At 37.7% G+C, this 12713-nt stretch overlaps 1 protein-coding gene across 5 annotated transcripts in view; it reads right to left on the minus strand.

The window, feature by feature from the left end:
• Positions 1–1358: 1358 nt before the first annotated feature.
• SULF1 (sulfatase 1) overlaps positions 1359–12713 on the minus strand; it is a 127967-nt gene continuing 116612 nt past the window's right edge. For 2 of the 5 annotated variants that reach the window (XM_055705312.1, XM_055705311.1), the window contains 4 exons: positions 10170–10312; positions 9943–10066; positions 9005–9038; positions 1359–3760 (listed from right to left, as the gene is read on the minus strand). In XM_055705312.1, the coding sequence (XP_055561287.1) occupies positions 3730–3760; positions 9005–9038; positions 9943–10066; positions 10170–10312 (332 nt within the window). In that variant the 3' untranslated portion in view covers positions 1359–3729. Of the gene's footprint in view, positions 3761–8931; positions 9039–9942; positions 10067–10169; positions 10313–12713 lie in introns of those variants that run through there. The other 3 variants (XM_055705310.1, XM_055705309.1, XM_055705313.1) reach the window with 2 other exon arrangements.

The following is a 12713-nucleotide window of genomic DNA, read 5'->3' on the forward strand; positions in this document are numbered from 1 at the left end:
ACTGGAAAATGTATTGGGGCAGCAACACACTGCTTAGGACACTTACTTGGGGATAGGACATATTTTGGTCTCTTTCATTTGGTCTGGTTTTATATTCGATGCATGTTTCTAGAGAGCAAGGGAAAGAACCCATTGGTCTCTACCTTTTGGCTACAGAATGAGTCTCTCTCATATTTTTTCCCTCCATGCTCCTCTATAAGACAGCTGTAAAAAAGGCTCCCACCTAGTTTAGAAGACAGGGCACTATGTAAGCTTCTGATAGAACAGTAGACTGGGCACTATCCTGGAAGAAGGAAGCCTGACCACTCTCAAGCTGAGGGAGATGTGATCTCTTCCATTTCCTGAGTGAGTATTTTTAAGCTCTCGCATAAGGAGGAAGGACAAGTGGGGTGAACGGGTGAACTACACTATTGCACCATTCCCTTCTCTAGCTTTACCCGAGCATTAAGAGAAAGTATCTTGCTTGGTTCTTTCAGAGAAGTGAACTTTCAAGGAATGGAGCATGTGGTTGGTGCTGGAAATTCCCTGCACAGAGATATGTGTGGTAGTTATATGGGACCTTGCTTCACTTGCCTGTGTCCTTAAAGTCCTCCCAGACTTGCTGGCTCAGCATGTTCCGCAGCCTGTTTTGAAATATGTCCTGTGTTTGCCAGTGTGCTTTCCAGGGGCAGGCATCTCTCTGGGGTCTGTCTAGCACGGCAAAGACTGTCTTTTGAACACTTAGGTTGATCTGCTTTCCTGATTCCCGCAAACATCACCTGTAACTTCATGTCTGCAGTAGCATCAATGTCCAAAGACTGTGTAGGAGAAAAAAGAGTTCAAGAAGCATAGCTCCCAAGGCTGATTTTAGCTATGAAGCTAATCTTATTCACAGGCCACCGAACAAACATAGAGCGCAAGTAAGAGAGAGTTTACCTTGAAACCAAATTCCCTTTTGTGATGACTCTTGTGCAAGGAGACGCTCCTCCTGACTAGAGAGCTGTGGTCCGCTCTTGAAAAGCCCTGTGCATCCAGCCTGCTGCAGGGAGGAGGTAAAGCAGCAAAGCAGGGGGTGACGCTGTGTAACATTGCTTTACTTCTGGGAACCACTGGTTGTGCAGCTCAGTGCATTGACTTCAAAGAAGAAAGGACTGGATGAATTGGGAATTAAAAAACAATAATCACAGCATGTCTTAAACAAAAAATATATATTATTCACATCTCCAGGAATAATTTATAACTAACAGAATGTAGTGTGTTATTTCATTACCCATTGCTTAAAATGTGGACGGATTCTTAAAACTGAAGCTGTTAACATATTTTTTAAATAAATCTTAATTAGGAGGAAAACTGGATCATCTGGACTTCTCTGAAGCAGGTAAAGTAAAACACTTTTTATTTCAAGAAATATTGCTTCTAGACTTTCCCGAAGCCAGAATTGTACTATAAAAGTATCACAGAAATATTATACAAGATTTAAAAACACAGTCTGCGTCCTAGTAACTTAAAACCTATGTACAAATAACATCATTCATGACCATAAATACGTTTTTCTATCAATCAGCCCATGACACATACATCAGATAAAGAGCTAGTAATTTTAACATATTTACAGAGTCCATCAAAAAGACTGCTTCTTAAAATTATTAAAATCCTACGAGAAGAATCTCTTTTAAAAAAAGTTTCAACTTAAAATACAATACAATGAATGTAAGTTTAACCTGCAGTGCTTGCAATAGCCAAAAAATACTCACTACACTAAATAACATGTAACAGATAGGAAACACACCCGTGAATTGGACACTATGGAATTACATCTATTTGAGGTAATTCTCTTTTGTTGGTGTTGTGCTAATTATTTAGAAATTGATAAAAAAGCAAGGGAAGATATTAAGTTCTGAGCAGTACAGGTTTTCAAAGTAATTTTTGTATCATACTTTATAAAATTTAATGTTTGGTAAATTTCAAGAAAAAATTTAGACTATAACAACAAAAATTATCTAAACTACTTTTTTTACCTCATGTGCCTTTTGTATCTAAAATAATGCAAATCTGCTATGTTTTTATCATTCCCTTTAATGCCTGTTCAGAACAAAAAGTCTCAAAATGGTAACAATGCTTTCAAGATATTGTTCAGGATAATAAAAATCAGATGCGGTGACAATAACACATAGGTATTGATGTAAACCTTTCTACCAGTATCAGGAAAAAAAAAAAAGTCAAAAAACCTCATGGATTTTTAATACTGACAATATCAACATATAGGGAAACAATCCAATTTAAACAAATCCTTCTACAGTTAACAATCATTAGCCATACCTTTCTGAGAGTAAATTTAATTAAAATAACAAAAACATGCAATATTTTTGCTAAAATAATATTCAAAGAGTCTGTTTCCACAATCCATGCTGTTTATCTTTCCTGTCAATCTATTTATTGGTTTCACAATTACATGAGACAATGAGCAAACTAACAACTTGTAAGGTGTTAGATTCATAAACGGTATGGCATACAGATTTTAAAAGTGCATTTTACTTAAAAGCATGACATTATGAATTTCCAGTGGTTAAAATAATTTATGAAAAAGATACTATGCAGAAAGACTGGGTGGACTGAAACAGTCATTCATGGTGGGATCATTTGGAAACAGAAAGTAACTTGAACATCCTCTTCAAAGAAATATTTCTTAGCTTTTGGAGAATGTGTTATTGCATTTGAAAGTTGGAACACTGTTTCTTTTCATTTAAAACTGGAAATCTTGCTTCCCAGTGAGGAGAATTACTGTGTAACTATGTGTGTGTGAATAAAAAAAATAAAAGTACACAGACAAAAACTGAACTGGGCTCGATAGCTGCAAAATATATCTACAATAAACATGGAATGTCAGTTGTCATGATTACCTTTATTAGTTTGCTAATAAGAAAAAGGAGAACTTATTTAATGGTTTACAACTTGATCTAATTGAAGGAGAGTGGAGCTGAGGCACTGCCTTCTACATTTAGGATTTTGGAAGTTTCCCCTGCAAGACTCTGTTCTGTTCTTTTTGGGGAAGTTCGTGTTTTCTGGGTGCTGATAGATGAATCCCTAACAGATACGTTTACAGCCTGATGAACAAGAGGTTCATCGGACCTTATGGGAAGATATATTTGATCTTCAAATATATCTTCCACAGCATCACTGTCCTGATGAATGTCTTTTTGAGGAATGCTGATGGGTTGTAGCATGAAGCTATGCCGGGACTCCAACTCTATCAAACCATTTCCACTGAAATCCATATCAAAACGGTCAGATTCTTTATTCTCCATCCATTTTTCAGCTTGATGATTATTTCTCCAGTGTGCGTCATTCAGACTACTTTTCTCAGGAATATCGTTGTTTAATTCAAGTTTCCTCTCCTGATTTAAATTCACCGTGCTCAAAGTGAGGGCTGTAAAGTCCGTTGGCACAATAAGCTGTAGCTCTTCTGCAGGCAGGCCACTCGAATCTTCAGCAGATGTCATTTCCACCAAGGTAAACGGTGTGGATGATTCATCCCTGTCCCCATTGCTTCGAGCAGTGTTAGCCTTGTCTGTTTTGTTTTGCTGGTAGTAACTGTTCAGCAGTGCAAACATTCTATCTACATCCTTCAAGTAATTAGTCCAGTCAGCCAGACTAAGTCTATAGTTGTATCTGTATTCATATACACTCTCATCCACACTGTACAAGTCTTCCAGTCCTTGCCAGTTGATGTCGCCAGTGAAACTGGGCAGGTTAGCCCTCCCATCCATCCCATAACTGTCCTCTGTTGAAAGAAAGAATAAAGCCTAATGGTGAACACCAGCTTAAAAGTGCAAGCAAAGCTTGCGTGTGTGTTTCTACTTCAATTTGCTTGAAAGCACCACTATTCATAATGTATACAGCATAAAGTGTAAGACACTCCACATCTTCAGTCATCAGATTAATGCTCCTGGCCTCAGGTGTGTTCAGAGCTCCTGCTACACACACAGCAAGAAACCCCCTGTCTCCTGCTACATTCTTGGACTGAGTAAAAAAGAAAAAATCTGATCTAAAGGGCTTTGTGATGACATTCAGAGATAAGGCTTTCCTCTGATATTTCAAGGCTGGAAAGTTGTTTCAACGCACAAATAATACATTCACCTTCCCTGAATATGCAATAACTGCACAATGGTTAGGCACAAAAGACGGGAGTAACTCTGAAAGCCACTGGTGACCTGAACTTCAACAATGCCCACAGGAATTTGGTTCCTGGGTAGCCTGAGACATACGGTCTACAAACCAACCAGCCACATTTAATTTAATCGGTGATAGCCAAAGCTAGTTTCTTTACTTACTTTGTAAATGTACTTTTTAATTTACATGGAGCAATCAGGAGAAGTAAAAGCTGTAAAAACTTGATGTGAATTAATTTGTAGAACTGCAACACTCTGTAAAATAGTGCTAAAATATGCATACATATAGAATCTTCTAAAGGTTTTATTTTTTTTTTTTTAAAAAAAGCTTTTAAAGAAAATATCTAACAGCTTTATCAAATAGTAAATCTGAATAACAGGCATAGATCTGAACGTATAAGTAGCGATGGAGCTGCATTTTATATTGACCACAGCCAGAAAAAGCAAAGACATGAAGGAAACCCATTTCCAAAAGATTTTTAAGTCACTATAGCGACTGTAGTGACTCACATTATCAGCTGTAGTGTGAAGCCCATTTTATATTGACAACTAACGCTGAACACTAATATTTCATTTAATTCACTGCGCAGACTGTGGTCAGTCCAAAGATTTTATCAATAAAGTGGACTACAAGGAAAAACTAATCAGGTATTGCAAAAGCCTGTCAGGGATAAGTATAAAATTTGTCCTTATAAATGATGTAGGCAATATTTAGAAATTAATTCACTCAGATGACATGATTCTGTTTCTGAAAATTGTAGAGGCATGTAGGCTAGTAGCAATTACCTTGGAAGTTTGAGTGGCTATAGCCCAACAGCATGAACTGAGCACAAATATTTATCTGTATTGAGCCCTTTATCCTTACAGTGCGTTCTTGGCATCTCCATTAAGTTGTTTGCGTTTTAACTTGCCCTTTCTCATTTCTCGAGTGAAACAGAAGATACAGCTTGTATCTATCATAGCTTGTACTCTCTGCTCCTTTTCTAGCTTGGGATTTCACAGTGGAAAGAATTTCTCCAATATTTAGTCCATCATGTGGGAAGTCAAAAAAATGCCATTATGGTCAGAAAAAAACTCAAGATTTTCTTCTGATGAGGGACCTTATTCTGCTCTCACCAAAGGGAGAGCACTTTCCTTACTTGGAAACACCTGAATCTTTGCTCTTGATATTTTTTTGCTTATTACAACAGCTGTAAATACTTTAGAATGTAAAATTTAAATATCTTATTTTTTAAAGGAAGTTCTAGAAATACTTTTTTTATTGCAAACACTTGGCAAACTGCCTTTTACAGGAAGCAACACAAGCTTTTTGGATTTGGTAGGACAGCTATGACAGAGTGTCTTCTTTTTTTTCCTGAGGTAGACAAGAGAAATTAAATCATGGCATGGCCACATGAGAGCTATCTTCATAAGTCAAATTATGAATAATTTGTTTCCTGAAACAAAAAATAATTAAATACTGCAGAGGTTTCAAGAAAGAAGTCTTACTATTCCAGTGCTTAGAGGCATAAAGGGCTCTAGAAAACATCATAGGAAGGGATGTATTTTTGAGGAATTTAGTCACCAAACCCTCTAAGAGATGAACCACACTGCAAAAGCAACAATAATTAAAATTTGCTGCGTTACTGTTTGTATTGATAGTTTAATTTTTTTTTCTTTGCCAAATCAGAGTCTGTACAGGAAAACAAACTGCTGTAGCCGAAATTGGTTGGTATGTGACGGTGGAAACTGAAACAGGAGTGCCGCCATTTGACCAGTAACAGATTTGGGGGTGGACCAGGGCAGCAGGGGGCAAAGCAGGAGCCAGAAAGGTGCCTTTGGACCCACAGGAGCCTCTGCTGCCTGTCCCAGGTGGTGGGTCAAAGCATTGAGCTGAGCAAGCCAGGCTGGCATGGTGGGCAGCAGGGAAGTCTGGGGACCAGCACAGAGGAGCAGGGCTTCTCATCAGCTTCAGCAGCAGGGCAATGGGGCTGTGCTGCAGGGAAGTAATACCAGCAAGGAGTTTGCCATACTCCTAGAAAATGTCTCAAAGACTGAGTAAGAGCTGCATGGTCCTCCATGCTGTATCTATTTTTCCCCCTCTAAGTGTGGCACTGTTTCTGCAGTCTCAGAGTTTCACAGCTGGAAAGGCACTGGGAATTGCTCCACAATCTTCACATCAAGCAGAAGAAAATAACTTGTTTAAACACATGGGACAGAGATAACTTGTATTCATATATGTTAAACAAATAGGAAAGCAAAGTCTTAAGGTCCTAGAGCTGACTGTATGTTGGTTGACTGAGCAAGCGTGAAAAGCTTCCCACTGAAATTGAAGTATGCATGGGGGAAGGAGAGAAGAAAGAAAAAGTTTCCCCCTGTAAGAAATCTCATTACAAATAGGTGTGAAACAGGAAAGTGCACGAGTTGCAGTTGAGTAATAGCATGGCAGTGATATCCTCAATCAATATTTTGGAATTTCTCAGCTGTGTCATAGACCCAAAAGAGAGAAAAGTTGTTGCTAACTGCTCACAGCAAAACTTCTTTAGTTTGTTTTGGGTTTGGTTTTTCTTTTTTTTTGGTTTTTCGTGTGTGTGTGTTTTTTTTTTTTTTAAATCATACCCTGGAGTCCCGTGATACCATCTGTGGCTGTGTTCTCTCAAAATTAATAAAAGATTTGGATATATCTCCACTGAGACTAAAGTAGGTACAATCAGTTTCTTGGTGGCTTTGAAAAACCTCAGACAAGCAGGAGAGGAGAGAGGAGTGTGCAATTCCCACATCTTGTTATCAACCATGTCTGCAGAGCCATGTTCTGTCCATCAAAGGACACAAGTGGTACCAGTTCTTCTGTGCTGAAGCTCTGTGTTTTAAGCAAACAGCAAACAGCACTATACTGGCTGTTTCCATACAGGCCAGTTGTCTCAGTATTGTACTTGCAGCACAGGTTGTGTTGTACTAATACAGGGCATTTTGAACTGAAAACAGATCTGAATAGAGAAACTATCTGAAGGAAGCCTAAGGGATAGTTCAGATGACTTAGAAACATAGGGTTTTTCCTTTCTTATTCTACTGGTTTCTCTGCAAGCATCAAGAAAAGGATCCTTTTAGAGATCATTTTAATGATTCCTGAAAAATGGGGTTTATTAATTTAACAAAATTCTTTGTTTTAGAAAAGAAAACAAATTTCCACCAAGGTGGGTTTGAACCATAATGTTGAACCCAGGCATCTGTGTATACTGAGAAACTGGGTGTCTGAAATGTAATGGTACAAAGCACTATCATTTGTATTATACTATACCTGCTATTTATCCCAGTAGCATAATGTTTATTGACTTGGTATGATCAGAAATTAAAATGTTTTTGTTACTAAAGAATGTAGCAAGATATAATTTAAAGATTAATCCTGTGTGTTGTACTATTTCATGCAATCCTACAATTCAAAAATGCCATTACTGTTAGACTATAGTTAAAATGAGGAATGCTTGCAAGGACATTTTCTAATGAAAGACTTAAAAGCACAACTACAGGGATTACTTTCTATTGTTGTAGTAGCCAGTTCCCACCAGGCTGTAATGAGCAATGAAAACAATTGGGATATAACAAAGCTTATAATTTTTCTAGATCACAAAACTACTTAAATGAGAAAATACAAAATTGGCTGCAAGAAAAAATTAGCTGCTTAAATTGGAGATCTATAGAACATTGAAAGACATTATCTTAACTGTTCCCTGGCTGCTGGGAGCTAATGACAAGCTTTTTTTCAGAGGACCCTATGAAAAAAGGTTTTATACAGACTTGCATAGTCCTTGGACCCAGTTTACTTCTTAGGTGAACAATGTATATCAGGGACTACTCCACCAAAGCACATGGAGATGAAAATGTATACAACGGATATGTTGTGAAAAGGTATCAAGTCTAAGTATGGCTTTTGACAGACTCATTTGTTTTTCACCCTGAGTACAAGTATTGCTCAATGAACAGCAAGTGCAGTACTGTTAAGATCTGAGGTTTTCCAGTCTCTTCAGGATTTTGCTTTATGCTTGACTGTTCCTCCACCAGGAGAAACTGGGCTCTGCATGATGAACATGTAGGTACAATAAGTAACTTGCAAACAAATAAATATACTTGCAGACAGCAGTCTTTCACATGTTCCAAGTGTTCAAGCATTAGGTATAAAAAATCTCACCTGGTGCCCTTCCTCAGTTCAGGTATTACAACTTTTTAAAGAAATTTTGTTTCATGCTGTGTGATCTGTTCTGAGAGCTTTGGCCCTCCTAGCCCAAAGGAGTCTCATCTTTCTGCCACACTTATATTGAACTGTCTCCTGCTGGCTTCTGAGCACGTGGTGCTCATACTGAGCACTGCTTTTGCTTAAAGCAACATCTGCTAATATTTCCTGTAGACAGTGAGAAGATTTTACTTTGCTTCCTTAGGTTTGATTAGGCTTTTGGGATACATATACCTCAGAAAGCTTTTTAAGAACCTTTTGTTTATGTTTCAAGAGCAACTGTACAAACTTCCTAAATAAAACAATCAAAAAACCACAACCACCAACCCATCCAAAATCAAATCAATAACAGGAAAACAACCCCAAGGAGGTGGTTCTTCTTGTGTCATTTTTCCTACATAAACATCTAAGAAATACAGGCATGAAACACGAGTTGTATGAAGTCTTGCTATGACAATGAGCTACGTTAAATGCAGAATGGTAAATCTAAAAAACAATGGCCAAGTTCAGTGTAGAGTAGTTAGAAAATGCATGCAGCAAAAGCTATGCTGTGTGCAACATGGCAGGATACAGACATTAGTTGAAATGGACTGGAGTCATGCAATTATTTGGAAAGAAGCTGCTGAGGAGAACAAAAAAGTGTGGATACCTGTGTGGATCATAGCTTCCTCCATCTTTATTTCCTGATATAGGAAAATACAAGAGTAACTTTTGTTAGTGTTTAGAATTTGTAAAACCATTCACAATGTAGTTTTCCATGCACAGCATCTAATTCCTAAAAAGAAATGTACTGTGTTAAATAAAGACAGAGCTGCAGTCCAACAAAGATTTCCTGGAAGTTTTATATAAAGAACTGAAAAAGCACAGTTTTTAAAAAATAATAACCCCCCCCAAACAATTAGATATTGTCAAAAAGAGAAACATTTGTAGCTGAAGAAAGAGATACAAAGATGCAACACTGCAAATTATGTAGAATAGAATATTCCTGTGGAAAAAAAAAGTCACAACATTCAATCAACCAAAGTTAAGTGCAATGAATTCCAGAGTTATGCAGTATAAAAAGCAGCTATCTTTGTACTCAGAGACTTTTGTAAAGAAATATTGTTTTACTCAAAAATGGAGGAGACTACTGCTGATTAGAAGTTTGCAATGTTAAGTCTCATTTGTGGTGTAGAGCCTGAAGTTGTTCATATAAGCAGACAGCAGTTGGAGTAAGCACAGGATTTAATACCTCACTTGCTACTGGGAGGCAAAAAATAATGAAATAAACCCTGCAACAAAGAAAAGAGTTATGACTATGAAGATCTGCATATGCTTGTTATCAATTAGTTCAGATAATGTCATAAAATTTCTGCAGCATTTCTGTCAAATGTTGTTGTTTCCCATCAATATCTGTCTAGAATAACCTCTGCAAATGTGCAAAGAAGCTTCCTGGTCATGCAGTTGTGCAGGATGGTGTAAGTGGACCGTTCCAGAGTATTTAGAGCAGCACTTAGGAGAGTGACACTTCATGGATACAATTAGTACTTAAGCAGATGAAATAAAAAAAAACCAAAATGGAAATAAACACTTCTGTTTTTCTTGTACCTGTTTCAAGTCCCTTTGGCCTCGGATTGCACTGTTTATAACCTTGACAACTTCGCAGTTCCATTAGCTGTATGTGTAATTGATTCAAAATGCCTCTTTCCACTGTGTGTACTGTATTCGTCAGCTGAGAAAAAGAGGAATGGAGGGAAAAAATACTTGTTAACAGAAATAAAAAAACCCTAGAGGAGTCTGATGAACAACATTTTGTAACAGGGAAAGGGGTTTACCTGGTAGGGATCAGTGTTCATATCAAAATATTCCAAGAAGCCAGTTGCAAATTCACAAAAGAGAAAATTGTGGGTGTCATTAACTGTTCGTAAACACCAGTAAGTGTTGTTATTCGAGCTTGTGCAAGCACAGAAAGAGCCCACTGTAATTAAAGAAACAAGTTATTAGTTTTCAGTGAAAAAAAATATGCTTGTTTCTTCTACTAGTGAAACTTCATAGATATTCACGTACTTAAATTCTAGATCAATTTACAGAAAAATCTATTTGAAAAATATTAGATTCTCACCTACAGCAGAATAAATGTTGCTGAAGTACTTTTCACAATCTTATAGTTAATAAGAGCAGAATACAGTGAATCCTATAATTAATGAGACCTGATGAAGTTCAACAAGGCCAAGTGCAAGGTCCTGCATGTGGGTCGTTGGGTCAACCCCCAGTACCAATACAGGCTGGGTGGAGAATGGATTTAGAGCAGCCCTGAGGAGGACTTGGGGTGTTAGTGGACAAGAAGCTCAACATGGCCCAGCAATGTGCACTTGCAGCCCAGAAAGCCAACGGAATACTGGGCTGCATCAAAAGAAGTGTGGCTAGCAGGTTGAAGGAGGTAATTCTCCCCCTCTGCTCTGCTCTTGTGAGACCCCATCTGCAGTACTGCCTGCAGCTCTGGAGCCCACAACATAAAAAGAACATGGACCTGTTGGAAGAAGTGCAGAGGAGGGCTGGAACACCTCTCCTGTGGAGACAGGCTGAGAGAGTTGGGGTTGTTCAGGCTGGAGAAGAGAAGGCTCCAGGGAGACCTTATAGCAGCCTTCCAGTACCTACAGGGGGCTTATAAGAAAGTTGGGGACAGACCTGTAGTGATACGACAGAGGGTAATGGTTTCAAATCTGAAAGCGGGTAGATTTAGATTAGATTTTAGGAAGAAATTCATTACTGAGGGTGGTGAGACACTGGAACAGGTTGGCCAGAGAGGTTGTGGATCCCTGGAAGTGTTCAAGGCCAGGTTGGATGAGGCTTTGAGCAGCCTGGTTTAGTGAAGATTTCTCTGGCCATGGCAGGGGGGTTGGAATTAGGGGGTCTTTATGGTCCCTTCCAAACCAAATTATTCTATGATTCTCTGTTCTGTTCTAAGTTATATGCAGTTTATTGGGATTGAGCAGAATTCAGACAAAAAACCCCAACACAAATCCTGATCCTTAAGATTTGTACACAGGATACATTGGAATTGCTTATATGTGTAAGGATACTGTTTCTCCCAAAAGTAAGTAACTTTAATGTGGTAGAGCCTCATTTTAAGCAGCTCTCCCTTACTGGCCTGGGTTTTCCACTTCATTATTTTGAACTGCAATCCCTCATTTTGTTTATTTGATACACAAATAAGAGGAAAGTTGAATCATTTGGTCCAGCCTTTGTAAGGCAATTCCAAGCAGTATGACTGGATTACACCTTGTTTTCACTTTTGAACCTGGGGAAACCTAGAGCAGGATTCCACTCCAGACTGAAGACACCTGGATCCACATGGCGTAGTGATGGGAGCACCTGTAGAGCAGACCTGGGTATATTGTGTGTATAATCTTGTTCTGCCAGCAGCAAAGGCTGTAGGAAAGGTATCTATTTCTTAATTTTCAAACAAACTGTTAACGAAGTTTTACTGTAAAATAATGTCTCTTTAATTCCAATAATAAGATATTAATATTTCCTTAGAATTTTATTTAGATTTATTTAGTTTTGCTGTTAGAACTATGACCAGCTGTAAGACTACTGATGTTTTGAACAAACTTCATAAAAATAGTAATGGTATTATAACATATCAGATATTAAGTTATGGACTGCATTGAAGGGACATTTTTTTACCCCATGATTGTTACTGGAGCACGTAACTGTTACTCCACAGTTAAAAAGTAATAAGCCATTTTAATCATTGTCTTTAAAACAAACCCCATGCATATGTCTACATTAGGTACATCTTAAAATGTAAAAAGCATGTTAGCAGAAGTCCTAGTGCAATCCAAACATATCACTAGGAGACAACTTCTTTCTCCAAATGAAAAATTATTCTTAACAAATTTTCTGCTTGGGTCAAATTTGTTATAACAATCATAATTTGATCTTGAAGTTTTTGAAAGTAAAGTTTTCAATCACTTTTCTTCCTCTGCCACCAAAGATGAGAAAGGTATTGTTTTGTTGATGCTAAGTGCCAAAAAATTTTGCAGTATGCCTCAACAGCATAGTTTATCTATATACCTTGAAGTTTAAAGAAACTTAAAATGTCTTCTAGCTCTAATATTTTGTTCATATACACCAGGTGAATGCTCCACCCTTGTGATTATTAAATTCTTTCAGAATATAAAAAAATGGGAATCATGGAAAGAATTCATAAGGGATAGTATCTGTATTTTTTTCATGATAAGGTGAATTATTTATGATGCACTTTGAAATCAAAATGATAAAAATAGAGTAGACCTTTTATGTGCTGAAGTTTGTCACAACATTAAAGGTCAAGTCCCAAAAAGGATTTGTGACAGTTGGAAGAATAAGGTTAT

The sequence above is a fragment of the Falco cherrug genome, chromosome 3 (assembly GCF_023634085.1).
Source record: "Falco cherrug isolate bFalChe1 chromosome 3, bFalChe1.pri, whole genome shotgun sequence".
Taxonomy (NCBI): domain Eukaryota; kingdom Metazoa; phylum Chordata; class Aves; order Falconiformes; family Falconidae; genus Falco; species Falco cherrug.